The 25,272-nt window shown below is 32.2% G+C and overlaps 4 protein-coding genes across 5 annotated transcripts in view; 3 read left to right on the top strand and 1 right to left on the bottom strand.

Annotated features, from left to right (window-relative positions):
* LOC113393218 (peptidyl-prolyl cis-trans isomerase G-like) overlaps positions 1–25,272 on the top strand; it is a 149,292-nt gene that overhangs the window by 97,088 nt on the left and 26,932 nt on the right. The window lies entirely within an intron of this gene.
* Positions 512–11,253, top strand: LOC113393215 (uncharacterized protein). 2 transcript variants are annotated; one of them, XM_026629991.2, is made up of 14 exons: positions 512–785; positions 939–1,036; positions 1,458–1,546; positions 1,654–1,806; positions 3,010–3,146; positions 3,747–3,872; positions 4,140–4,231; positions 4,321–4,414; positions 4,491–4,647; positions 5,781–5,952; positions 6,061–6,277; positions 6,681–6,773; positions 7,660–7,801; positions 7,874–11,253. In XM_026629991.2, the coding sequence occupies exons 1-14, from the start codon at positions 597–599 to the stop codon at positions 10,660–10,662; spliced, it is 4,548 nt and encodes a 1,515-aa protein (XP_026485776.2). In that variant the 5' UTR covers positions 512–596; the 3' UTR covers positions 10,663–11,253. The 2 variants fall into 2 exon arrangements, with proteins under 2 accessions (XP_026485776.2, XP_026485779.2); XM_026629994.2 differs by lacking the exons at positions 512–785; positions 939–1,036; positions 1,458–1,546; positions 1,654–1,806 and adding an exon at positions 2,254–2,678.
* On the bottom strand, positions 11,190–18,445 carry LOC113393217 (glycine dehydrogenase (decarboxylating), mitochondrial). Its single transcript, XM_026629997.2, has 18 exons — positions 18,145–18,445; positions 16,726–16,804; positions 16,491–16,626; positions 16,031–16,195; positions 15,727–15,955; positions 15,421–15,644; positions 15,141–15,316; positions 14,799–15,028; positions 14,541–14,717; positions 14,280–14,464; positions 13,806–14,007; positions 13,395–13,544; positions 13,155–13,267; positions 12,912–13,059; positions 12,476–12,683; positions 12,187–12,359; positions 12,028–12,108; positions 11,190–11,405 (listed from the first exon to the last, which is right to left on the bottom strand). The coding sequence occupies exons 1-18, from the start codon at positions 18,361–18,363 to the stop codon at positions 11,295–11,297; spliced, it is 3,006 nt and encodes a 1,001-aa protein (XP_026485782.1). The 5' UTR covers positions 18,364–18,445; the 3' UTR covers positions 11,190–11,294.
* LOC113393220 (fas-associated death domain protein-like) lies at positions 23,068–24,183 on the top strand. Its single transcript, XM_026630002.2, has 2 exons — positions 23,068–23,437; positions 23,547–24,183. The coding sequence occupies exons 1-2, from the start codon at positions 23,128–23,130 to the stop codon at positions 23,915–23,917; spliced, it is 681 nt and encodes a 226-aa protein (XP_026485787.1). The 5' UTR covers positions 23,068–23,127; the 3' UTR covers positions 23,918–24,183.

The raw sequence follows: 25,272 nt of genomic DNA, 5'->3' as shown, positions 1-25,272 counted from the left end.
TGCAATAGTTGAACGAATAGTATTATCGACTCTTTAGAACCACTGAATATGTAAAAGTAATCTAAAGAAATACTTACACTAAGGATCTTATTTTTATTTTTGCCATTGCAAGGGTTATAATATTTTAGAGAAAAAATTATCTCTACGCTAAAAATGTTCTAAGCTTTGTATATGTACTTATAAATTAAAAATAATAAAAAATTACATTAACGATAACACGAAAAAGATTTGTAATAACTTTTTTTTTCCTTTTTTATACTTTTAATGGAATGAAAATTATACACAGTAGAACGTAACAAATGTGTGGAATGTTAAAATCATACAACTTTATAGATTATTCATTGTACGTTACACAGTAAGTAAGCAGTTGGTTTTAGTGTACGTTTCTGATTAGGTCGTTTGGCATGCATTCAAATGAACATAGGCGTTATCAGTGGTATCGGGACGAACAAGCAACAAACGAGTGGGTGCCTATCGGTCGCCCCCGTCACCATAGCCTAGTTCATTACATTTTCATCTTTTTGTGATGACACTTCAAACAATAAAAAAAAACAATAATATATCAAAAAGACATCTTGACATATATTGACTTTAAAATGAAAACAATCACAATCGATCAACCGATTAATTTACGAGTAGTAAAGTATGAACTTGATTTCTCTTCTTTATATATAGACAAGTCGAAGCCGCAGAAAAAAAACAAAAATATTAAAATAACAAAAGCTCATTTGTTGAAGAAACAAAGAAACATACCAGCACCACCGCCGATCAATAACGTTGCACAGGTATTTAATTTATTTTAGAGTTTATATCTACTACTTGTTTTATCTATGAATTATAAAATGCTTATGTTTGTGTAGTTTCTCTTTGTATAGTTGTGGTGTACAGTTGTAGTGTTTTGTTATATTATTCTAGTGATGATATTATTTTATTTGTAGAAGCAGGAAGTCAAGGATTTAATAGATCAATTACTGAACGACATTTATGCTGATCAACGGGATTGGAGTAGTAGCAGCGTCATCGAATTCAGTCAAGGGTAAGAACCTAATATTTATTCTTCTTCTTCACTTATTCTACTTATTTGTTTTTCCTTTGTGCTGCTTTCCAACTTCCAACAGCTGTTATTCTTTTAAATATCACCGATGTAACATTATATCACGATTTCTTGAAAACTTAGGACAATTAAAATAGAAATACTTGACACCGACTAGTATCGCTTTACTTTTGCGGAGACATATTATCTACTATACACTACGCAATATGTATTTTTATACAATAATTTTACAAAAGCTTGACTACTCCATCCTAAGACACACACTTTTAAATTATATTTGTTTCACTTTTTTATTGTTACTAAAAAAAAACCTCGCTTACATTATAATGTTTCAATTTATGCTCACATTCCCACGTGGATGCTAATAAATCTATAAAAGTAAATTATCGGAGTTACTTTGCAGATCAACAGCAGCTGCATCCTTTACGTCATCACAGTCGAACTGCGGAGAACAAACAGATGCCATCGAACGAAGCTACCTAGAATCCTTAGGTAATATTATCGCTTGAAATTATACAATTTAGATACGCAATGAACAATGTTAAATATTTTGTTCGATTGTAATACTTTGGGTATATTTATCTTAAGTATTTTTTTAGACATTCAGGAAATCCGTGAACAATTAATCGAATGGAAAACTAGTTTACAAATTGCAGGAGAACGTTTAGCAAAATATTTGCGGGCACGAGATCGATTATATCGACAACAGAAAAAACTATGCTCGGCTTTCACTGTACTTCTCCATCATATTAGTATGTATAAAACTTTAAAATTTAATTTAATTTTAAGCCAATAAAACATAATATTCGCTGTAATAAATATCGTACGACCAAATATTTAAATCCGTGTTAACCACATAATCCACTGCAAATTTTTTTTTGAGTTACCATTATTTACACGAAAAGTTGAAATATATTTATTATTTTAAATAATATTTACAATTATACTATGAATTTTAACCTTACTATGAAATTAATTTATGAATAACAAATCAGACGTCACGTTTCCATTCAAAGACCTTAAATAATACTACACATCAAAGTATGTAGGAACTAGTCGCACAAGGTGCTTTTTTCAATACAGTCGTAGCTGTAACTGACGTACACAACCGTGCGAAATCAATAGACAACACACACAGATAAAGCTCTTTTACTTGATTGCGCATGCTCTACATAGACATCTACCACAACACGCTATATCGGCATTTCAACCAATTTTGTCTGTGCTGCTATACGAGAATCGATTTAAAATAAAACCCTTTGCAATGAAGTAGTAGAGGGCGAGCACCCTGGTGGGGTTGTCTGTCTCTAGTCCGTGACTTGCCCGGTAAACATCGTATCAGCTGGTCGACGACGCAGTAATAAATGTTATGGCGAAATGGCATTTTCAAATTCACGTAATGTTTTCTTAACAGTATACCGTGTATCTATTATGTTAATCATAAAAATACCGATGTTTCAAAAATGAGAATGTGCTGACGGAATAATATTCATCGATCATTGACTATTTATTCAGTGCAGTTAAAGATATGCATTTGGTGTCAAATGTCCACGTTGTACAGAACAGATGAGTGCTATTTTGAACTCTCTAAGGAACTTGGCGAGTTCTGCAAGGACTGCCTCAGGTACAAATAACATTTACAAAATTGCTTTATTTAATTACGACCAGCATATTTGTATCTTGTATTGATCTTCTCTTTTTAAAGTCGTAAATTAAATTAATGTCTGCCGAGAGAAATTTATATGACTTACGCAACGGATACTTGTAATATGTGATCGGTACTTAAATATACTTCTAAAAAATAAACTTAATTACAAAATAATATAAGCAAATAAAAAAGCCTTGAGTCTAGAACATTTAATAAATACACAATATTTTAAACGTCAAAACTTAACAAAATCCCTCTCCCTGCTTAATAAATGCTTGTTTATAAAAACAATCTAATAATAATGAAGCTGGCGATACGAGCGCTCGCTTTGGAGTCACACCGGGAAACGAAGGCCCCGGCGAGGGCGGCTTCGCGGAGTGGCTGCATGCGATGCGCCTCGTCGCTCGTCTTCCTGCCGGGGTACCACAACATTTTCGAAGAAAAGTTAGTATATTTAATGGATTAGTTGGCTAATATTCTATTAAATATTTATTTTCACTAACATACTTCGAGTTACATGTAACTGAAAAGCAGATTTTATCATGTAATACTGTTTCGATATAATCTATATTGAGATAACGTGTCCATTATTTATAAAAGTAAATGTTATCACATGCATTACAGTTGAAGAAATGCAGGGTTGTTTATCGTCTGTGTATTCATTTTTAAGATTAAAATAATATTTTCAAATAAACATACAATTTTTTTTAAATAAAAGTATTTTTTCATTTATTTTCGTATAAAAGTAATTTATTATTTATTTTACAGCTTCTCCTTACATAAAATTACAGTCAGTTTGGAGTTTTAGTTTTTACAGAAAACTTGGGTATTGGGTCAATGTAGATTTTTTTTTTGTTTATAATATTCATATTATGTTCTTTTATGGTTGGTTTTAATAACGTTAATAATTACCAATATATAAAGCGACTGTAAAAGAAAACAAATTGATAATACTTTAGCTTTTACTTTTTAATCATCATAAAAATAATTTATAGTCTAAGGAATGACATCACACACTAATTGGAGATTCAATGACATTTTCAGCTATGGCTGACGCTAGCAGATCGCCACTTGACCGCGCGGGGCATCGACTGGCCGGTCGCCGAACGTGGATGCTTCAGAGGGACCGCCCAGCCCGATGATACTGAACTCAGTGCTCAGATTCTCAAGGTACATTTTGTATACATCTACATTCAACCCATAAAGAGCTAATCTTCGAACAATGAACCTAATTTTACCGCCTGATTTTTATTCTTTTGGTTTTTTATGAAATCTTTTTATTAAACCGTTTGTTATTTATTTAAAGACTGGTTTCGAACTTCATTACTTAACTATGAATAATACATAATTAATCAATAAACAATATATTGCGTTAATATTGATACTTATAAATTTCTAAAATTATAGAAGCTGTGGCTTATGGGTATACTTTTCTAGGATCTACATCGGACTGGCTGTTCTCTGTTTTGTGGAGCAGAAGGACGAGAAAATCAAGCTATGCTTCGGAGGGTATTATTAGCTTATGCCAGGTATTTCATTTAGTTATAATATCATAATGTAATCTAGATTACTTTGTTTAATTATTATTATTTTTAAATATATTTCATTCCAATTTCAGGTGGAATAAAGATGTTGGTTATTGTCAAGGTTTTAATATGTTAGCCGCTATTATATTAGAAGTTATGGATAAATCAGAATCAGATTCGCTAAAGGTGATTTGATGTGAAATTGTAATCATATCTCTAAACACTTTAAATTGCTTGCAATACAATTATTCAAAATTTTAAGGTGATGATATACCTAGTCGAAGCGGTGCTACCGGAAGGATATTTCGCTGATGATCTTCGAGGCTTATCAGCTGATATGGCTGCCTTCAGAGACCTCCTACGACTACGATTACCGCGTCTTGCCCAACACATGGATCATTTACAAAGAATTTCCGACGGTATATGCATATAAATAATATAAATTTAATTTGTTCATTTAACTTAAAATACATAATTAATATTTAATAACTTTTTAAATGTACCTAACTTAATTTTTAAATAATCAGCTTCAATTTTTTTATTATTAGCTTGTTTGTTTTGTTTATTTTTACATTCGCATTGTAAATTACTTATTTACACGTACATCATAACATAACTAAATATTAATTAGCATAACCATTTAGACTTGGATACCAAGTACGGTTAGTCCTAGGCGGATCGAATTAAAAGACAACCTTTGATTTGGATGACCTTCTCCAGCGTTAATAAATCTTCACATTTTTTATGGCCATTCAAGTTAAAATGCTTTATCGCGTTATATGAAACATTCTCGCCCAGGCAGAAAGAAGTGGTCGAATGTATCGACTGCACGCAAAGCCAACCCCGTTAACGTCCGGATGCAAGCAGTGTTTTGATCCCCAAAAAAATTGTCCGATTCCGATGTTCCAACACTATCAGATCGACTATCAGCAAAACTTCCTCTATTGTCCGACACCCGAGGTTTTTCATACGCTGGATTAAGACAGACCTGGGATAATACGTCTTAAAACCTGCGTCTTCGCTATTGCCGCATACTTAATTTTATCTATGAGTTGATCATGACACACATGTACCATACCCTTTCCTAATAAGGCAACTCCTCTTGTTGTTTAGGTAAGGAAGCTCATGTTCGTCTTTTACACCCTAAGGACAATATACAGGGCTGGGATGAATACTTACCTAGGGTAAACTTCCCGGAGCACGTAACGTCCGTGACAATAGTGCTATTTGTCATATTATGGTTTAGGATGTGGTGTACTTATAAATAGCGACGTTAGTGTCAAACACTCGAATAGTGTATTTACTGTAGATTTTTTACGCATATTGGCCGGATATTTTTTTTTCTTGTCTACATACGCTCTCGCTGGACTGTCTGGCTAAACACAATTAGATTTTAGGTATGTACTGAGGTGCTGTACACACTAAAAATCTGAGGTCTTCTCCTCTATTCCTAAGCCATGATTATTATTTTTTATTTTTTCTTCTTACATAATCGTCTACTTTGCCCTGGTTTTACCAGATAGACAATTTATAAATATTTTATTAATTTTAGGCGGTGGTGTAGAACCTCCCTTGCCAGATGTATTTACGATGCAATGGTTTCTTACATTATACGCCACGTGGCTGCCTCGAGATTCATTGCTGAGAATCTGGGACCTAATTCTATTAGATGGCAATGAAATTCTGTTACTCACAGCACTTGCGATCTGGGATATGCTTCAAGAGTAAGTGAAAATAACAGCTTTAAATAGATTTGCTTATTAAAAAGACAAAATTAAAGAAAGTCACCGATCTAATCAAAGAGTAAGAGATACATATATCTTTTTTTGTAGTCGCATTCTGTCAGCACGGTCGGCAGATGAGTTCTACAGCTGTATGGGAGGCGGTGTCGGTGCAGTGTGGGAAGCGGGAGAGACTCTAGTTGTAAGAGTTGTTGCTTTCAACTCAGCACCCGAACTGCCTCGCTTACGAAGTCTGCACAGATACAGAGTATCGCCACCCGCACCACCGAATGCTCCACCGGTATATCACCCTCCATTACAATCAGCGGTATGTATGAGTATATTCCTTTTTTCTTAATAACTTTGTTTTGTTTTTCTTATACTCCACTAATCTATTGACCTTTTTTAACAATAAGTCAAAAGCAGTAGTTTTTAATTTATTACGCTACACAACTCGGCCTACGCCTTTTCTTATAATGTCATATTTCGAACATTTAATATCATATAATTTTTCAAACGTATGAAAAAACACAAAAAATAAAGAAAATGATAAAAAACAAATAAATTCATGTTTATGAAGATACTAAAAAAAATATCGTATTCTCAATGACTGTGGTTTATTTAAACGTCAATTCAAAATTGCATTGAGAAAACATACTACAATAACTTATTAACGCATTCGGAAACAATGTTTATGTTAATTACTGAAAGATATAGTGAAAATGTTTTAGGTGCAGTCAATGACAAAACGAGGTTTACGGCTTTTTTACTCTGAAGATGAGGGAGATTCTAGCGATGATGGAAATAAAATGGCGTTGGCAACGGTACTTTATTATGATTTTGTTGTAATTGGTAATACCTAATTTTATAACAGTTTTGTCCTGGCCCCAAAATATAAAGCGAGATTTTAGTCGTATCTTCATAGTATAAAACAAATTCGCTTACCGCTGTCTGTCCCTGTGTATGCTTAGATCTTTAAAATTACTTAACTGATTTTGATACGGTTTTTTTAATAGATAGATTGATTCAAGAGAAAGGTATATAATACATACACAATAATACAAGACAAAAACACTGATAATGTTTGAGGTTTCTAAATTGATGTCGTAAATATTTTTTTGCGTTTACATTGCAAACGCTGGCTGAATCTTAGGAGATAGGTCAAAATAATTTACTACAGTATTGTACACCTTAAAAAGGTCTTTAAAAAAGTCCACAAAAGATGCTATATGTCTATCTCTTAGGGATTGCCCACGACAACCATTTTTTATCCTTTAATTTTTACGAGAAATAATGGCTTATTTTCGAAGCGATTTTAAGCAATACAGCATTAATCGTTATCCAATTAAGTACCTTAAGTACATTGTGCATTTAATATAGATCAATATAGCTCTTTACAGCATTTAGTTTAAATGAATATTTTCCAAGATATTAGAGATTTAAAACGCAGGGACATAGCGGTTTGTATTGTCTAATAACTGAAAAACTGTAAACGTTGTAAGACATTCTGTAGTATATTTAGTATCATAATTGCACCCGTGCGAAGCCGGGGCCTGTCGCTAGTAGTTTATAGTTCAGTTTAATCAACATCGTGTTAGATGATTTTCTACGAAAAGAAGATAATATACATTTTAACAATAAATAATGATTAACACAACTACGATCTACGTTAAAGTTTTTGATGAAAATCTAATTATTATTTATGCATAGGTTTTACCCAGACGGGAAGATCGCGCGGGTGATCGATTGTCATTAGATATAGGAGCACTCAAAAGACAATATGCCCGTCTTCGTGAAAGGCAGCGTCAAGCTCATGTTATCTTAGCTGCTGCATGCGCTCGACACGCTGCAGGTTTGAACATTTTTAAATACATTAATACATAAGTCAGACAAAATATATACATCTTACATAATTTCATTTCAGTTGGTGTTCCTACTTCTCCTACTTCACTCACAGTGAATAATTTGCTTCTGGGAAAAAGTGCTATAGTTAGTTCAAGAGGACGAAGACTTGGTCCTCCACCAGGAGCTATACCACCATCGCGCCAAACAACATCTCTACCGGAAATAGCATGTCAACATCAGGACAAAGCTACAAACGATACTATTAGCTGGGAAGAAGAAAAAACTCGGAAGTCACAAAATAGAAGAAATTCTGTAAAATGGAAAGATATTAAGAAGGAAAAGAATGTAGAAATAGGAAGAAAAACTTCAATTGATTTAGAAGAAACTGGTGACGGTGTGATAGTATCTGAATTAGAAGCTAATGCAATGATAGCGTCAATGCGATCTCGTAGCTCTAGCGAAACATCTTCATATTCTTCACGGTCTGAATCTAGTACAGATACTAGTCTTTGTGATGAAAATGAAAAAGCAAGTGATTCGGAACAAGATTTTCCAATTGATGATAAAGAAAATAACAGTTTAAATATTAAAAACAAAAAACAATCAACGAAACAAATTTCTCCTTTGTATAAAAATGTCAAAAGTAGTTCTCCGCCTATTGATAAAGAACCTTCTTTTGGCTGTTCTTCCCCTCCAGAAAAAAAAGTAAATACGCCAGAAGTGAAAGTGAAAAACATTTCTGAATATCTCGATTCCGCTGCTGGAGAACCGTTACGTGTTTATATAGATGGCTTTGAATTGAAATTAAAAGAACCGCACGATATTAGCAATAAGAAAAAAAATTTAACCACAACGTACCCGCTAAAATGCATGCGCCATCCCAGATTATTATATGATAAAAAGTATTCAATTCAGAAACCAGAATATGATGAAAGAAAGAGTCACAAAAAAACGAATGTATCAAAATCTAGCACTTTGACCGATTATAGTCCTATTAATTCACCTTCTTGCCATTGTGTTGTTGATTTTGACTCAAGACGTAAAGAATTGCCACATAAACTATGTTCTACTTCAAAACTACAAAAAAGTTCAAGACCTCCAGACATAATAGACAGTTTCGCAATGAACCCGAATTTTGTACCGGACATTGACCTGTCAGAGGGAATAATCCCGTTCGCTGAAAGTCCCTCGAGGAGTCCCGGTTCCGATAGCCTTATTGTGAGCGAAGATGAACCACCAATTCCACTGAAAATTGATAAATATTTTGAACACAGCCCAGAATTTTTTGGAGCTCGATTATCCGATCCTAATAATTCTGACATTCCAAGTCGACGTCCTACAAAAAGAAACTCACGTTTACCTAAAAAACCAGATTCATTGACACTTCAAAGTAATAATAATGAAAGGAATTTAAAAACTGAAGTTGAACGGGCTTCCTCCTTACCCCAAAGTCATAGTTTTATTTGCCAAAAATCAGTAAGCCCTGGCATTAATGAAGAGGGAAATGTTGAAATACAAATAAAAGACAATGTGAAATACAACAATAATAAAAATATTTCTGAAAGTACAAAAAAAACGAATTTAGAAGAACTACTAGCAGACACAGATACAATTGCGTCAAAAGAATATATGTTACGATCTGGTCGAAAAAATAGCGAAAGGGCTTTACAAATAATTCAAGAAAACTCACAAATACTAAGTCGAATTTTAACAAAGCAAAATATAGCTGCGGTAAACAGTAATTCATTGCAAGACAGTATAAGTGAAAATATAGACACAAAATTCAAAAGCAGTTTCACTTCTTCAAAAATAACAGAAACAAAATTACTAAGCTCCCCTTTACTTAAAGAATCTACCTCCGATTCATTAATAGGTTGCCTTAAGAGAATACCTAGAGAAGTGCCAACTGACAAATCTGATATTTTAAGAGCTAGACCAATATCAATTGATGACCCATTCTCTTTAGATTTACGGAATGTCGCAACCGGAAGTGACGAATTTTCTTTTAAAAGTATTAAAACACCTAGTATTGAAGGCCTCGGTAACAAAACAGATTTATACGGGTGGGAAAATAAAGGTTTTTTTGCAAAATGTGATTTTAAAAGTAGTTCAAGTCGAACGGAACATGTTGATAAAAATTACAAAAATACGGATACTGAGATTTCTATTTCTAGTGGTGTACAGTATAAAAATAGGAGACCTATATCAGATGAATGGTCAAAATATTCTTTTTCAAGTGATTCAAAGATTTCTGCTACATTACCCTCTTCGGAAACAAAAGATTCATCTACTTACGAACGTCGTTTTACATCTGATGATTATAATTATCCTTTAACGAATTCGAACAAATACAATGATTCATTGATACAAGTAAGCGACGAATGTAGTAAGACAATGGATCAAAGTCCAAAAATGAGCGAAAATTTAGTTAAAACCGAAAACAGCTCATTTAGTGATTTTTCCCAGAGAGTTACATCGTCTATTAGTTTTACGTGTGATCCGTCTGTGGATGATGATTCACCTATGGGTGCAAAAAGCAATTCTAGTGATACCTTATGTCAAATTACATCATTAGACCAAGTTTCCACGCCTATTTCACCAAAGGTATTTCCAAATAAAGATACACCAACACTCTCAAGGGACTCTCTAGAACTAAGTGATAAAGCTAAGGTTGAAAATGATGACACTTGTAGTGCTATAACGTCTCTTTTAGAAACAGATACATTATCATCGTTGTCGTACCCACGCAGTCCTTCAACAGGTTCCTACCACCCTTTTCCAACACGGCCACCCATCCGCTTGCCTAAAGATATTGGAGTTAGATTAGGTATGTATCCAAAAGAATCAATAAATTCGCCGCAAAAATAAAAACTACAATAAAATTACAATTTATTTTATATTTGTGTGTTGTTTGTATTATAAACTTTTATATGTACTTTTATGTTAGCTTTATTAATTTAGATATATTTAGATATTTTTTTTCGAAATATTTACTTTATTAATTATTGTATCGACTAATTTGAATGATTTCAATTGATAAACATTTAAGTATTACTTTAGTAATTATGTAAAATAATATATATTTTAAGCTGATATTAAAATTCGCTTTTATAGCTAATTCAGAATACGAAAAGCTTTGTTAATACAATAATAAATAAATAAAAGTACCACTCACAAATTAAAGCAATCCGTATTATATTTGAGCCTTACAAAATTATATAGAAGAAACTGAATAAACCTTTATTTTGATGTTTTTTAACTAAAAAACATACATTACAAATAATATTAAGCTCGGTTGGAGTCAATATTTCATGGCAATTAACTATTATTCAAATGAAACTAGTAAAATTAAACTTAAGTAATAAATAAATTGTCTTCGGGAAAGAGAAAAATAATTGTTATTTAAAGAAAATATTTATTATACGACAATATTGATAATTAAATACATTATGTGATCGCTGCCGAAGTATTTTATTTACAATTTCACCTCAACAATAATATCAAAAGTCATCGATAACAGGTGGACAAGTGCAAACTAAATGTTTGTCACCATACATGTCGTCAATGCGGCTGACCGTTGGCCAGATTTTAATTTCTCCTTTAACAAACGGCTGAAAAAAGAACGAAATTAGTTATTGCATAAAAAAATATAGTTTCATGTAGGTACTTTTATGTACTGCTTTTATTGGCCCACTTTAGGCAAGATATCATAAATTTTAAATTAGTAAAATCTATAATATTAATATCAAGATATCGAATATAATTTAAAAATAAAACCAAATTAGTCTGAATTTGAAGAATTATATTCTTGGCTACAGCATTAAATCAGCTTGATGCTACTAGGCTTATGTAGTATTATTGGAATCACCCATGTACAGTTAAATTTATACGACAATGAAGAGTGAGTTAAAATCGACTTTTTACATTTATTTAAATGGCGCCTTTGTTACGTACGTACATTGAAGTAAAAGCAATTCATAGCGTTAAAAAAGTGATCTATTTTCTACCATAGTTACTAATAACAAATTCACTTTGTACGGCACATTTATCATTTAAGCTCATAGAATTTATAGTTAAATTTATTCAGAAATTTTCAAATTATATACCTATCAATTGAAACGTTAAATGTTGCGAATACTTTTTGAAATCCTGCTAAAATGGTTAACCTCATTACATTATTTTTATTAGTTAGTGAGTTATCATCGTAATACTCTCATTAAAAATAATACTTACTGCTGGAAAAGCGGCTTGTTCCCTAGTGTAAGGTCGGTTCCAATCCTCTGTTATTACTTCCTCCTGAGTGTGTGGCGCCATCTGTTTAATTTATTCGCACGTTTACATAGTTGTTATTAAATATTAGCGTTTGTTATTTTACTTCAAGCAAATAATTACCTTTACTGGGTTCAGCCTTTTGTCAATGAGACCATCTTCGATATCTTTAATTTCTTTTCTAATTGTTATGAGTGCGTCACAAAAACGATCTAATTCCTGAAGATCTTCTGATTCCGTTGGTTCAATCATAAGAGTACCAGCCACGGGCCATGATATGGTCGGCGCGTGGAAACCTACACGTATAAATTTAATAAGAAAATAACTTATTTGCATTTTTTATATGAACACATTAAAATTAAATAATTTAATTGGTAATATATGACTGATAACATATCGAAAGGCTACAAACCAAAATCCATTAGACGCTTAGCGATATCACCAGGCTCAATGTTAGCCGTTTTCTTCAAATCTCGTACGTCTATGATGAATTCATGTGCAACCAGACCTCTTTCACCTTTGTACAAAGTCTTATAGTGACCATCTAGTCTCCGTGACATGTAGTTAGCATTAAGGATAGCCACTTGCGTCGCCCGCTTCAGACCTTTAGGTCCCATCATCTGTGTAATTCAATACTTGAGTATAAAGACAAATTATAAAATGATCTTCTTACTTATATAAAATGTAATGTAATGTACATTACTACTTTGCAGTAACTATACATACATTATAATTTAAATCATAACTATATTTATTAAGTATTGATAAATTTAAATAGATTTGGGAAGACTATGTTCGTTCCACAAAATTACTTACAAAAACATTAACACTTTGAATTTATTACTCACTTTTATATAAGCCCATGAGATCGGCAAAATAGCCGAAGATCCGAAGGGTGCTGCGCTGACTGAGCCGAAGCTGTGAGCCGCGTCTCCTAAATCAGCAAGTGGATTTATCACCGGGTGTGACGGTAAGAACGGCGCTAGATGAGCTTTCCTGTAAAAAAAAGATTAATCATAATTTTAGCAAAGATAATATATAAAAAATATATTTAGAAACTACTAATTATTATATTAAAGATCTATACTAACACGCCGATAGGTCCCATTCCTGGACCTCCTCCACCATGAGGTATGCAGAAAGTTTTATGTAAATTAAGATGTGATACATCACTGCCGTAATCACCCGGACGACATAGACCGACCTATACTGAAAAAAGGCTATGTTGTAATAATTTATTTTAAAATGAGCCTACACTGTTTATCACAGTCAAACTGTTCGAAAAACGAAGTGTGAATCATGTAATATATGCTATCAAGAGAACAGATCACCTGAGCATTCATGTTGGCTCCATCGAGGTAGACCTGTCCGCCGTGCGCGTGCACGAGCGCGCATACGTCAGCGGCGCGCTCCTCGAACACGCCAAATGTACTAGGATATGTCAGCATCAGGCACGACAACTTCGCGCTGTGCTCTTCTACCTGTGTGATGACCATGACATGACCTGTTTATCCGTGTTAATTATTTAAGATGTTCTCGCTATTATCAATTAGGTTTTAATATTTTATTGAGTCAGTTTTTCGGATTTTTTCCACTATTAATATCGACTATCACTATTTTCAATTTCTTGTCACTACTAGAAAATCTTAAGATTGTTTTTTTGTCATGTACTTATAACAATAATTATTTTTATTCTACAATTTATTTAAAGTTCAAGTTGTAGTTATGATATAAGCAGTTACCATGTCTTTAAGGTGTTCCATATCAATATCTCCAGAAGGAGTCACACGTATCGCACAGACCCGCATACCGGCCATATGTGCAGACGCAGGGTTAGTGCCATGAGCGCTGACTGGTATAAGACATATATTTCGCCCAGCATCGCCGCGATATTCATGATACCGTTTAATTGTTCTTAAACCAGCGTATTCACCTTGAGCACCGCTTAAATAAAAATGTACAAAAAATTGCAGATTTATATATATGTACTCACATTAAGAAGTATAATTTTAACTGTTTCAAATTTTCATTAAAACTTATTCAACGTTTTAAAGCTTTTAAATAATTCAATATTATAATTTGATATCTTTGATAAATATTTAAAAATGAGCAAATCATTGAAATTTAAAAATAAAGTCTTGTATAAATATATTATTAAAAATGAAACCTACGATATCTGAATCATTTTTTATATCTAAAGCAAAAGTATTCCATACCTGTTAGGTTGAAAAGAAACTCGATCATAGCCAGTAATAGCGCAAAGATCTTTCGCGAGCTCTTCAAATAATGTATGATATCCTTGGCATTGATCAAGAGGTGCAAATGGATGAATGTCAGTGAAATGTTTAAACGAACACGGCATCATTTCAGTCGTTGAGTTCAACTTCATCGTACATGATCCCTTTAAAACATAAATTAGTTTAAAAATTAGAAAGCCTTTCTCTTTACTAATAATAATAATATCGTCAAAACCTTACCAATGGTATCATTGAATGAACCAGTGATATATCCTTGTTTTCCAATCGTTTCATATAACGTACTATTCTAGTTTCAGAATGGTGCATATTAAATACAGGATGTGTCAGGTATGGAGACGTTCTTCGAAAAGGACCTTTCAAAACACTACGCGATCTTACATCACCAGTTTCCATAACCTTAAATAAAACAAATAATACAAATATTAATTAAATTATTTATCAAATTTGAATTAGATGTATAATATGATTTAATTTTACCTCATTAACATTATCGCAGTCAAATATCCACAACAAATCATCAACATCTTGCATAGTTGTCGTTTCGTCTAAAGCAACACCAACTGCTCCATCTTCAAAGTATCGTAAATTAATCTTCTTCTCTTGGGCACGTGCTTTTATAACAGATGCATCATGGTCAGCCACGGGAATTACATGTAGAGTATCGAAATATACATCGTTGGATTGTTTATGACCACGTTTTCTTATACCTAAAAATTTTCAAACACTCCTTTATAACTATTATTGATAATTCATATTTAATTGTAATGATGCTTCATCATAAAAAATAGTCATTCCTAAATAATTTTAGCATAATTTTACCATGATCAAGGACTAAGGTCGCATTATGAACCCTAGTGGCAATATCTCGTAGACCTTGCGGCCCGTGATATACTGCGAACATCGCTGACATATTAGCCAGAAGCGCCTGGGCAGTACAAATATTCGATGTTGCTTTATCACGGCGGATATGTTGTTCCCTAGTCTGCAAAGCCAACCTACGAGAAAGTATAATATATAAAATAAATATCAAATAAAAATATCAAATGCTGGGTAACATCATAGATTTTAACACTTGCTAGTTTAACAAAAACTGCCTTACCTATAAGCATCTCTTCCAGCTGCATCTCTTGTGACTCCTACCATGCGCCCGGGCATTAAACGAACCAATGGATGTTCAGCAGCAAAGAAACCAGCATGAGGTCCACCATAGCCTAGCGGAACACCTAGCCGCTGAGAAGTGCCGACTGCTAAAGCCGCACCACATTCAGCTGGAGGTCGTAATAATGCTAGAGCTAGGAGATCAGTAGCTACAACTACTAATGTCTGTAAAGAGTAAATATGGCTAAAAAATAGTATTGTTTCAAGTGCTTTTGTATTGAGATTACTATAATATTGTACAACAAACCCCATGTTCATGTGCAGCCGCAGCTAATCCGGAATAGTCATAAACAAGTCCCCTCGTATCGGGGCATTGCAACAGTACGGCTGATATGTCCCTTTGTGCAAAATCTACCTGCCGGACATCTGGTACAACTATAACTTCTAAGCCTAAAGCATCCAATCTCGTTTGAACTACAGCTAATGTTTGAGGGTGAAGGCGTTCAGATACCACGAACTTTGTTCTTTTATTATGTCTGAAATTTTAAAATACCAAACGTTAATAGTCTTTTATATCTAGATCTGTTGGATTAATTATTTTATTTCTTTACCTGTGGCATAGTGATAGGCCTTCCGCTGCAGCTGTACCTTCATCTAATAAGGACGCATTGGCGACATCTAAACCAGTCAAGTCACTAACCATTGTCTGATAGTTTAGTAAACTTTCTAGCCTACCCTGCGCAACTTCTGGCTGGTAAGGGGTATACTGCGTTGTCCTAAAATATAAACCATATGTTTTTGCTCTTTGCGATATTTAAAAAAAAAAAAAAATTCTATAATCGATACTAACATTTTGCGAATTTATGTTAGCGAATGTTTGTTATTCTGTAACGCTCGAAAGACTATACAGTTTCTAATAAAATTTGAGAAATCTAAAGAAATGTGTTCTGCCGGGATATTCGACGTGGGATATTCATATAAAATGTTCATAAAAATATAATTTAAAATTTATATACTCCAAGCGAAACTAGTTTATGATAAATTCTTATAATGCAAAATAGTGGTATTTACCATCCAGGATTCTCAAACATATTGCGCATGATGCTGTGAGGTACACAGCAATTGTGATAGCCCATGCCGATGAATGAGCGCCATATCTGATTCTTCTCTGCTATTTTACGGGCTCTTTCAATTAAATCATACTCGCCTGAAGAGCATAGAAACAGTTGCATAGTAAGTTTCATTTAATTGTGATAAAATATAATATGCTTTGATTTTTTTGTGTGTGTAACAAAGTAATACATACTCATTGGGTCATCAATTTCCATAAGTCCTGGTAATTGGATTTGCTTAGGAACCGCATCATTGGTGAGTTGATCTAAACTCTGTTAGAAAAAAAAAACACTTTCAGTTACTAAGAGAATTAGAGTTTAATCCTTCATAATTATTTATGTTAAAATTATTCTATTTTCTAACTCTATCGTTACATAGTTTTCTTAAAATTCAACTGTTCGACTACCAGATTTAATCAAAGAATTTATTAGTAGAAAGTTTAATCAAAGAAGCCTAATGGTCGGAGCATATGGTCACTTTTACCCAAAAACTTTAGCAGAATGACCATTCTTTCTTATAGTGATATGCCGAGCCCTATCAAGGTTATGAAGGTTTTGTTACAAAATTATTTCAGTTAATATAGATTGTCCCAGTTTACTAAATAAAATTATTAAATATAGTAGTTCCAAGAGTGGAGAGTCGGTTGTTGGACCAATATTTTATAATAGGATTCCAACTTCGATCAACAATACCACGTTGATCGAAGGATTTCAAGAACTAATTTAGAACTGTTATCACCTATAACAAGAAAGATGAATCTTTATAATTAAATCATCATAAATTTAGACATCTACATATTTTGTAATAAATTAAACACCTTTTTAAAAAGTTAAAGAAATATTTTACAAATAACTGTATATAGTATATAGATAAAAGTAGTTTTAATACAATAATTTATTTTTATAGTTATTGGTAAAAATATACCTAATATTTAATTTTTTTTAATATTATTATTACTGTGCATTTTTAACTAATTTAACTAATATATTTAACTGTTATAATTACCGAGATTTAAGTTTACTTTTATGCATGCAGAGTTAGCCTTTAACTTCGATATGCAAATTCGAATAATCAATACGACTATGGATATTTTTAGTGCTAAGAAATTTTGTAAGTACATAATATCCATTGGCCTTGACCATTCCTAAAAAATAAATTCAAAAAATATAATACCAATATTATAATATTTATACATTTATTTTATATTAATTGAGCTGGAATAATGGAATAACGGATCAAAAAGCATTTATTTTAAGCAGTTAACTTAAGCAGGGCTCTTAACCGATCTTATGAAAAAAATATGAGCAAGAGACACTGAACATTTTATTGGCTGTTGGATTTCCAATTTATATCAAGCTCGGGGGTATATAAAGGATTTAGATTAGCTTAGAACAAAATAGTTTAATAAATTCTGAATATTTTCCCTTTACTAATTCAAGTACAGTTTATGTTATATACAAAATATATGGGTGTTTTCTATAAATATATAGATATATGTATATATATAAATTATTAAAGATGTCACATCTTATATAGAGCACGTACGTACGTAATTTGCACTGGCTGTATCATATTTCTTTAATTTCTAATTTATACGTATCTCATATCTCACCTTATAGCCAAGAAGATCTAGCATAGTAACTACATCTTGATCCCTCGGACCGATGTGGCGACTAGGAAAATCAACCCTCTCCGGAAACAAGTTGTCGGATTTTGAACTCTGTGTAGCAACACAACATTTTTCTATATTGAAACATTTTTTAATTTTTATTTTTTGGAAACATTCATTGCGATTTTTAAAAAAAACGCCCCGACTTATTAATCTAAACATATTGAAATATTCAAATGTATTTAGTCATATTATTTAGTGTCCGACTAACTGAAGAGACCCAGATAAACTGATAGAGGGGTCAAAACTGAAGCAAGAATACATTTAAATCGATAATTTCTTATCGATTCAATAACAATATGTAGTTCGGCTAAACAAATAGTAATTATAAAATAAGCACATATAATAATAACATGATTCTATGATCTTTGAACATTTTTATCAGGTACGTTAAAGACGTAAATTTTACTTTCATTTAATAATGTGAACTTGTTTTGTAACATCAACAATTACCTACAAATCATTACTTGTTAGATATCATTAAGCAATATTGTGTCTATATAATTTTATGACTAATACTCGTTACTTTGTTCAACTAAATTTTGATTATATGGAGAGTAATTCTTGCTGATTAAGAAACAGAACAAAAAACAAAACGACAAGAAAAAAGGCTACTTACAAAAATAAGATACTGTGACTACGATACATATATAAAATAAGTTAAATAGTTCGTAACTACTTGACTTTTTTAAGTACTTTGATGATATAAGATGTCCTGATGACTCTTCAAAATATCGTCTAAAATTCTAAGTTTAATATTTTTAAAAGAACTTTCTAAATAAGTGACAAACCAGCGGTACCCTCTCCGTCTCATCGGCGGGCGCCACGTGATCGCTTTCGCATGCTACTGTGACGCCCTGACGGTCGGCCCGCCTATGCGAGCCTCCAACTGCTAGGGGGGATTCCCGGGGTACTAAGAACCCCATAGTCCCTGAGGCTCTTATTGAGGCAGGAGGAGAGGGTGCGCATAACGCTTTTTCCTCCTCCCCGGTCGTCTTCGACGAAGCGGGTCTGCAGCGGCATCCTCTTCCCGCTCCCGCTCCGCGGCTTCCTTCTGCGACATGACGCTTTCGCAGAAAGAGTGCATCTCCGACCAGCACGTCTCGCTACCGTGAATTATAGAAGTATTATACTTACTTATTCATAGTCAAATTAAACACTACCACCGGTTCGGAAAAGGAAACACCCTGACTTGAGAAGAACCGGCGAAAGAAACTCAACGGGTTTTTTTTTTGTCAATCTAATTAAATACATATATTGAATATGAATAGAAATAGCCAGGAGGCGATCGTTTCATTCCCAAGGTTTGCTATCAATTATAAACTCACTAATTGTGTAGTACCCTTTCGCACACAAGCGTTCCTTAACAATTTTTTTTTATTTGGCAACACAAGCATTTTGAACGCTTTCTGTTGTAAAACCGTATACATTGCCCCACTTAAGAGTTACTGACTCTATGCAGTCGAGTAACAGGAGTAACAAGTTTGTGTTTGTTCCATGTACCAATGCTATGAGAATCACATTTTCTCATAAAATTGCAACTTGGTATCAACAATAAGGCCAAGAAATTCAATTGATTCAACTGGATCCATCGATTCCCCATTGATAAGTACACCAGATTTTACATTTTACACATTTGGTGTACTAAATTTTACAATTTTTGTTTTTTTATTATTCAGCCTAAGATTATTAACGCTAAACCCGTGTACTCTATTGTGTATATCAGTGCTATCAGAGATAGCATTGTTTACATCAGTAGTTCCCAAACTTATTTTTCTCGTGGACCACCTATTGGCATGTGTCCGTAACCACAGTTTGAGAGAAACACTAAAATATGAACTAAATTTAAATTTGTTTAATATTGCTTTTAATTCTATCCTTAGTAATCCTACGAGTATTTCAGCAATTAAAATCTATGAATTTGTTAGTGATTCTCACAAATTGACAAAAAAACAAAAATGGTAGGCAAGTTCATGTATGAACAAACATTAAGCATTGTCGGGCGAATAGCGTTTTGCAAGTCTGTACACGAAATTGTACGTAATATCGAATACGCAAGTTTGGACAAGTAACAGTCGCTTGCCTTATTAAAATATTATCTGCTTAGTTAAGTACTTAAAACAATGTAGGTAGGCCATTATAAAAACTATGCTTACATTTTTGCTCTTTACTATCAAAAGCAGATACATTTTCGTGGACCCCCATTAACATCTTATGGACCCCCATTTTTTATTCACGCCTACGTAGACCCCCCCCAAGTCTCCCGTGGACCACTAGGGGTCCACCTGGACCACTTTGGGAATCACTGGTTTACATCGTCATACTGTACCTGTTTTCTATTAATTTTAAAAACCAAAGAGGTATCATCAGCAAACAATACTATATCAAGTTTGTTTCCAACAAGTATGTATGTATGTACCTTCTTATCATATATATTATATATATTTATCACTATCAGATTTGACTTAGAATATTATAGTATTTAGTATACTTCTTTTCTTCTTCGGACGTAGGTAGCATGTTCGGCAAGTGTAGAAGGGTTAGTTGATTGCATTCGCTTCATTAGCATACATAACGCAACATGTTCCCGTCTTTGTCAGTTTTAATTCGTGCCTACACAACATTGTATACTGCTTTCAAGACGCGAAGCATCATAAAAGGTGTGCTTTATGATCGAAAAAAAAAATAGCAGCCTAAATACTCTTGTTAAACCAAAGCAAAACCCTTTATTCAATATAGAAACATTACGTTTACTTATTGATTGCAAATTAAAAAATACCACATTTTCAGAATAGAAAATTCCCTAGCCTGGGAATATTTTTTCAACAAAAGATAGACAGAAATTAACCGATATTGTTTCAATTTATGTACCATGAGAGTTTCCTCAAGGATCGCCCATCTAGGTTTCTTTTTCATTGTCACATTTTATTTTATCTTAATAATAAAACATGTAACGTAATTAGGTACATTTTCTAAAAAAACGTTCAACAATTAATTATTCTTAGAAATTAAACGACTAAATAATTTCGAGAGTTAGTTATTTCTATTTAAAATAGTAATTAGTTAATTAAATTAAATAATAATAATAGTTCGTTAAGTATTTATATTGTCAATATGGTGTTTTCTTTTAACTCAAAGTAACAGAAATTATTATTACAATATGATAAAAAACATAGTATATTTTTGTCTTATTTTGTATTTATCTATCTATATCTACTAAGAGTCGCATAGTAGATATAGATAGATACACCCACTAACTAGTTCCGAAAGCAAAACTCCGGTCCATCTTGCAACATCTTAAAAATGAATATAACGTAAAACAAAACAATATTCATCACTTTTTGAGATATCCGTTTTTGAGATATTGAATAATAAAATTCCGAAGAACAGAATATTCAATTTATTGAGTCTGCTGTTAATTTTGTGTGAATCCATGTTTCGCCATATAATTATTATATCACAGGTAGTAGAATTTAGCGTATTTATTATTTCCGGTATTATGGACCGGGCTTACATACATTTTTTTAATTAATGAATTTATCAATACATAATTTGATATCATATAGTTCTGCTTCTGGGTAACGCTATATGCAGTAATACCATTTATAACAAAAGTTGATAGCTAAAATTGAAAAAAAATTTGACGCGGTTGAAATTTTGTGTTTTTTCATTGCGTATGAAAAAGCTGCGTATTTAAATACCTTCAGAACCACAGCCGAATAAAATCATCAGTGTAAAATGCACATTGTATTATACCTATATTTTAGATGACACAATAACTTAGTGATAGGAGTTTTTTTCAGAATCGGTTTTAAGAACTAGTTATTTTATAAAGAACCAACGAACTGTTTCTTGATTATAGGACTATATAGCTTTAAAACCAGTGTATATGTGTTATCTATGTTTAAAACGAACGAGACGACACTCGGCACCGGCGGCCGTCGTTTTGGTACTGCTTCGCGAAACGTTTTAGATCATGTGTAACTGACTAAACACTCTATTTTGATGGTCGTAAGGACTATTATTGTATGAATATTAAACCAGTTATAAGATACTACTTTGGATTTGAAGTAACGAATATGCTACAATGAATCTTATTGTTAAAGATATACAATACAAATTTGGTTGTAGAAGAATCAATAAAAATTACGAAACAAAAAAAAATGTTTTCGTAGGCTCCTTATACGCTTATTATTTTTTTATTACAGATTTAGTATTGACTGCTTATTAATATTATTAATCGGGTAATCCTCAGCCGTAATAGTTGAAATTACAAATAATTTAAAAATATTTCTTAACTTTTTTTTTTTAATGCAAATAAGCACGGAGCCTAACGGAGAATTAATCCAAATAAATTATAAAGTCGACTATTTTCAAAATTATATAATATGACTCCAGCGTTGAATATACATTACTTCAGTAAAGTATCGTAAGTATAGTAAGTTCTCGAACCTATGAAAACAAACCGGTTTTTTTATAACCGTTTCAAATAACTGTTTTGTAAATGTAAATAACTGATTCGTTTCGTTTTACGTAAATACAGGAATGACCCAGCACTACAATAACTCAATCAATGTGCTATTTTGGAAAACCCCATTCAAAAATAACTTTAATACGTTCCGTTCAACAGTCGTGTTGTATTGCAATATTAATTATAATTTAAACCTTTTCATATAAAATCATTGATATTAAAATCCGAATATTATTTTACTTACAATTATTCTAACAAAAGACAAATTTGAATAGTTCATTACATTTGAAATATAATGATGTGAAATTAAGTATGAATTCAGGTATAATATAGAGATTTATAGCGTAAAATAGAACTAATGTCAAAATATTATCGTAAGCGTAACTATTCGTAATTTCATAAACAAGTAGGAAATAATATATGAATGAGTTAAGAATTTTCATCTTTATATAAAAATGACTTTATCAGAATTTACGAAATTAAAGCAACAAATTGTGTTTGATGTAGGTAAATGTGAAAACCATATTCATATACTTAATAAATTGAAAGAATTCTATAAAGATGATGTAGATTCTGATAGAAGATTTGAACAAATTAATACAATAGGGCAGTTAATTAACATATTAGAAATTAGGAATGTTCTATCGGAAGATGATGTCGGACCTTTAAAAGAAATCGCTCGTAGAATTAACAATGACGATCTTTTAGAAAGAATATGTGACTATGAAGTTAATCATATTTCAAAAGGATATATTAATCAATATGGTAAGTTTTATTTTTTTATTCTCGTTTAGTTATATATAGCCATTTGATTTTTATTATTATATTTTGTTTAGTAGCGTCTCGATTTCATTGATTATTGTTTACATTTTAGTTATTGAGAATATACCAATGACATCTATTAAGCAACATATGACAGAAAATAAAGAAAGCTGTCTACAAAATTATCCTTTTGGTGCATTGAGTCCAAAAAAAATGCTTAGAATTAGAGAAACAATCATAGAAGAAATTGGAAGCTTTTGGCGTGACTTGGGAAGAAATCTTAAAATCCGGGAATGTAAGATAGATGAAATTGATACTAATTATAATAGTTTGCCATCCAAGGCTTCACAATTAATGAACTTATTTGAGTCTAGAGCTGATAAACAAAGATGGTTCTTTGTTTTATGTGAAGCATTAGAGAAATCCCGTAGAAAAGACTTAAGTAAGACTCTGCAAGAAATTATGGCTATGAATATATCATGACTTCATTTCATCTACTGTTTTCAATATAATAATAAAAGAAACCCTTCTTTTGCATGTATGCATGCTTTTGATATATTGGGATATATAAAGTAAATATATCAACTAAATGTAACATTTAGGTATAAAATGGTACATGGTAAAGGTTAATCCTTCAATAAGAAAATTTTATCTAAGTTGTCATCTACACATGTACAACTTTTTATGAAGTCAGTTCTGTATGCCATCGTATTACAGAAAATATAATACTAAAAGATATTATGTACCAATAAGATGGTCTTTTTAAGTAGATTTAGTTTATAAGGTGTAAGCAAACTATGTCACCTGATACTAATGGCATATTATTATCCATCTTACAATATATACAGCATTGGTGTAACCATGGGTATTACAATAATTCTTTAAAACCAAATCATTTTGTCAATAGTACAAATAGGTACATATATAAAGCCCAATGTGGTGAGATTTAGTAATAAGAGTGAAAAAAATGGAAAATTATACTGTACAAACTATAAAGTAATAATTAGTATTAAAAAAGTTAGACATAAGTATTTAGAAAAAATGTTCCAGATTTGTAACCGTCTTCTGATAAAAAGGGGTAAATAAAATAATTGTAGGTTCATAAAATTTTATTACTTGACTACTATATTTTTTAACTATAGTATTTTTTTAAATATTAGTAGATATATCTACTAATATTAAAATTGGAAGAAATGTAATACATCTATTTCTTTAAATTTTTCATGTAATTATGTCCTAGAGGTAATATTATAAATAGTTCGGATAGCTCTTTTCTGCAGAATAAATACTATTTAAATATCTGCTGCATTACCCCATAACAACATTCCATATGACATAAAACTGTGAAAATTACTAAAATAAAGTAGTCTAGCAGTACTTATGTCCGTGAGTTTTCGTATTGTTTTTATTGCATAAATGGTACTACTTAGTTTCCCTGCTAGGGCATACAAATGGGTGCCCCACTGAAGTTTGGAGTTAAGGGTTATTCCTAGAAAGGCCGTCGACTCAACAAACTCAAGCCTTTAATTTTTCAAAATGATGGCAGAAGAATTTGATTTGACATTTGGCAGAGAAAACAAAATACATTTAGTCTTTTTGGCATTTAGTACCAAATTATTTATGTCAAACCTACCAAGAACCCGCGACAGAGCACTGCTTACAACGTCATAGTTGTTTATTTTTCTGTAGAGTTTAAAAATAAGGGATGTATCATCTGCAAACAGTACAATGTCGCAAGTCTTATTTACAAAATAAGGTAAATCATTTATATATATTAAGAACAGGAGAGGTCCTAAAATTGAACCATGTGGTACGCCCATTTGCGCCAGAGCGCCATT

The sequence above is a fragment of the Vanessa tameamea genome, chromosome 6 (assembly GCF_037043105.1).
Source record: "Vanessa tameamea isolate UH-Manoa-2023 chromosome 6, ilVanTame1 primary haplotype, whole genome shotgun sequence".
Lineage (NCBI taxonomy): Eukaryota > Metazoa > Arthropoda > Insecta > Lepidoptera > Nymphalidae > Vanessa > Vanessa tameamea.
The sequence above is the reverse complement of the archived record's forward strand: the minus strand, read 5'-3'. Positions and strand labels throughout refer to the sequence as shown.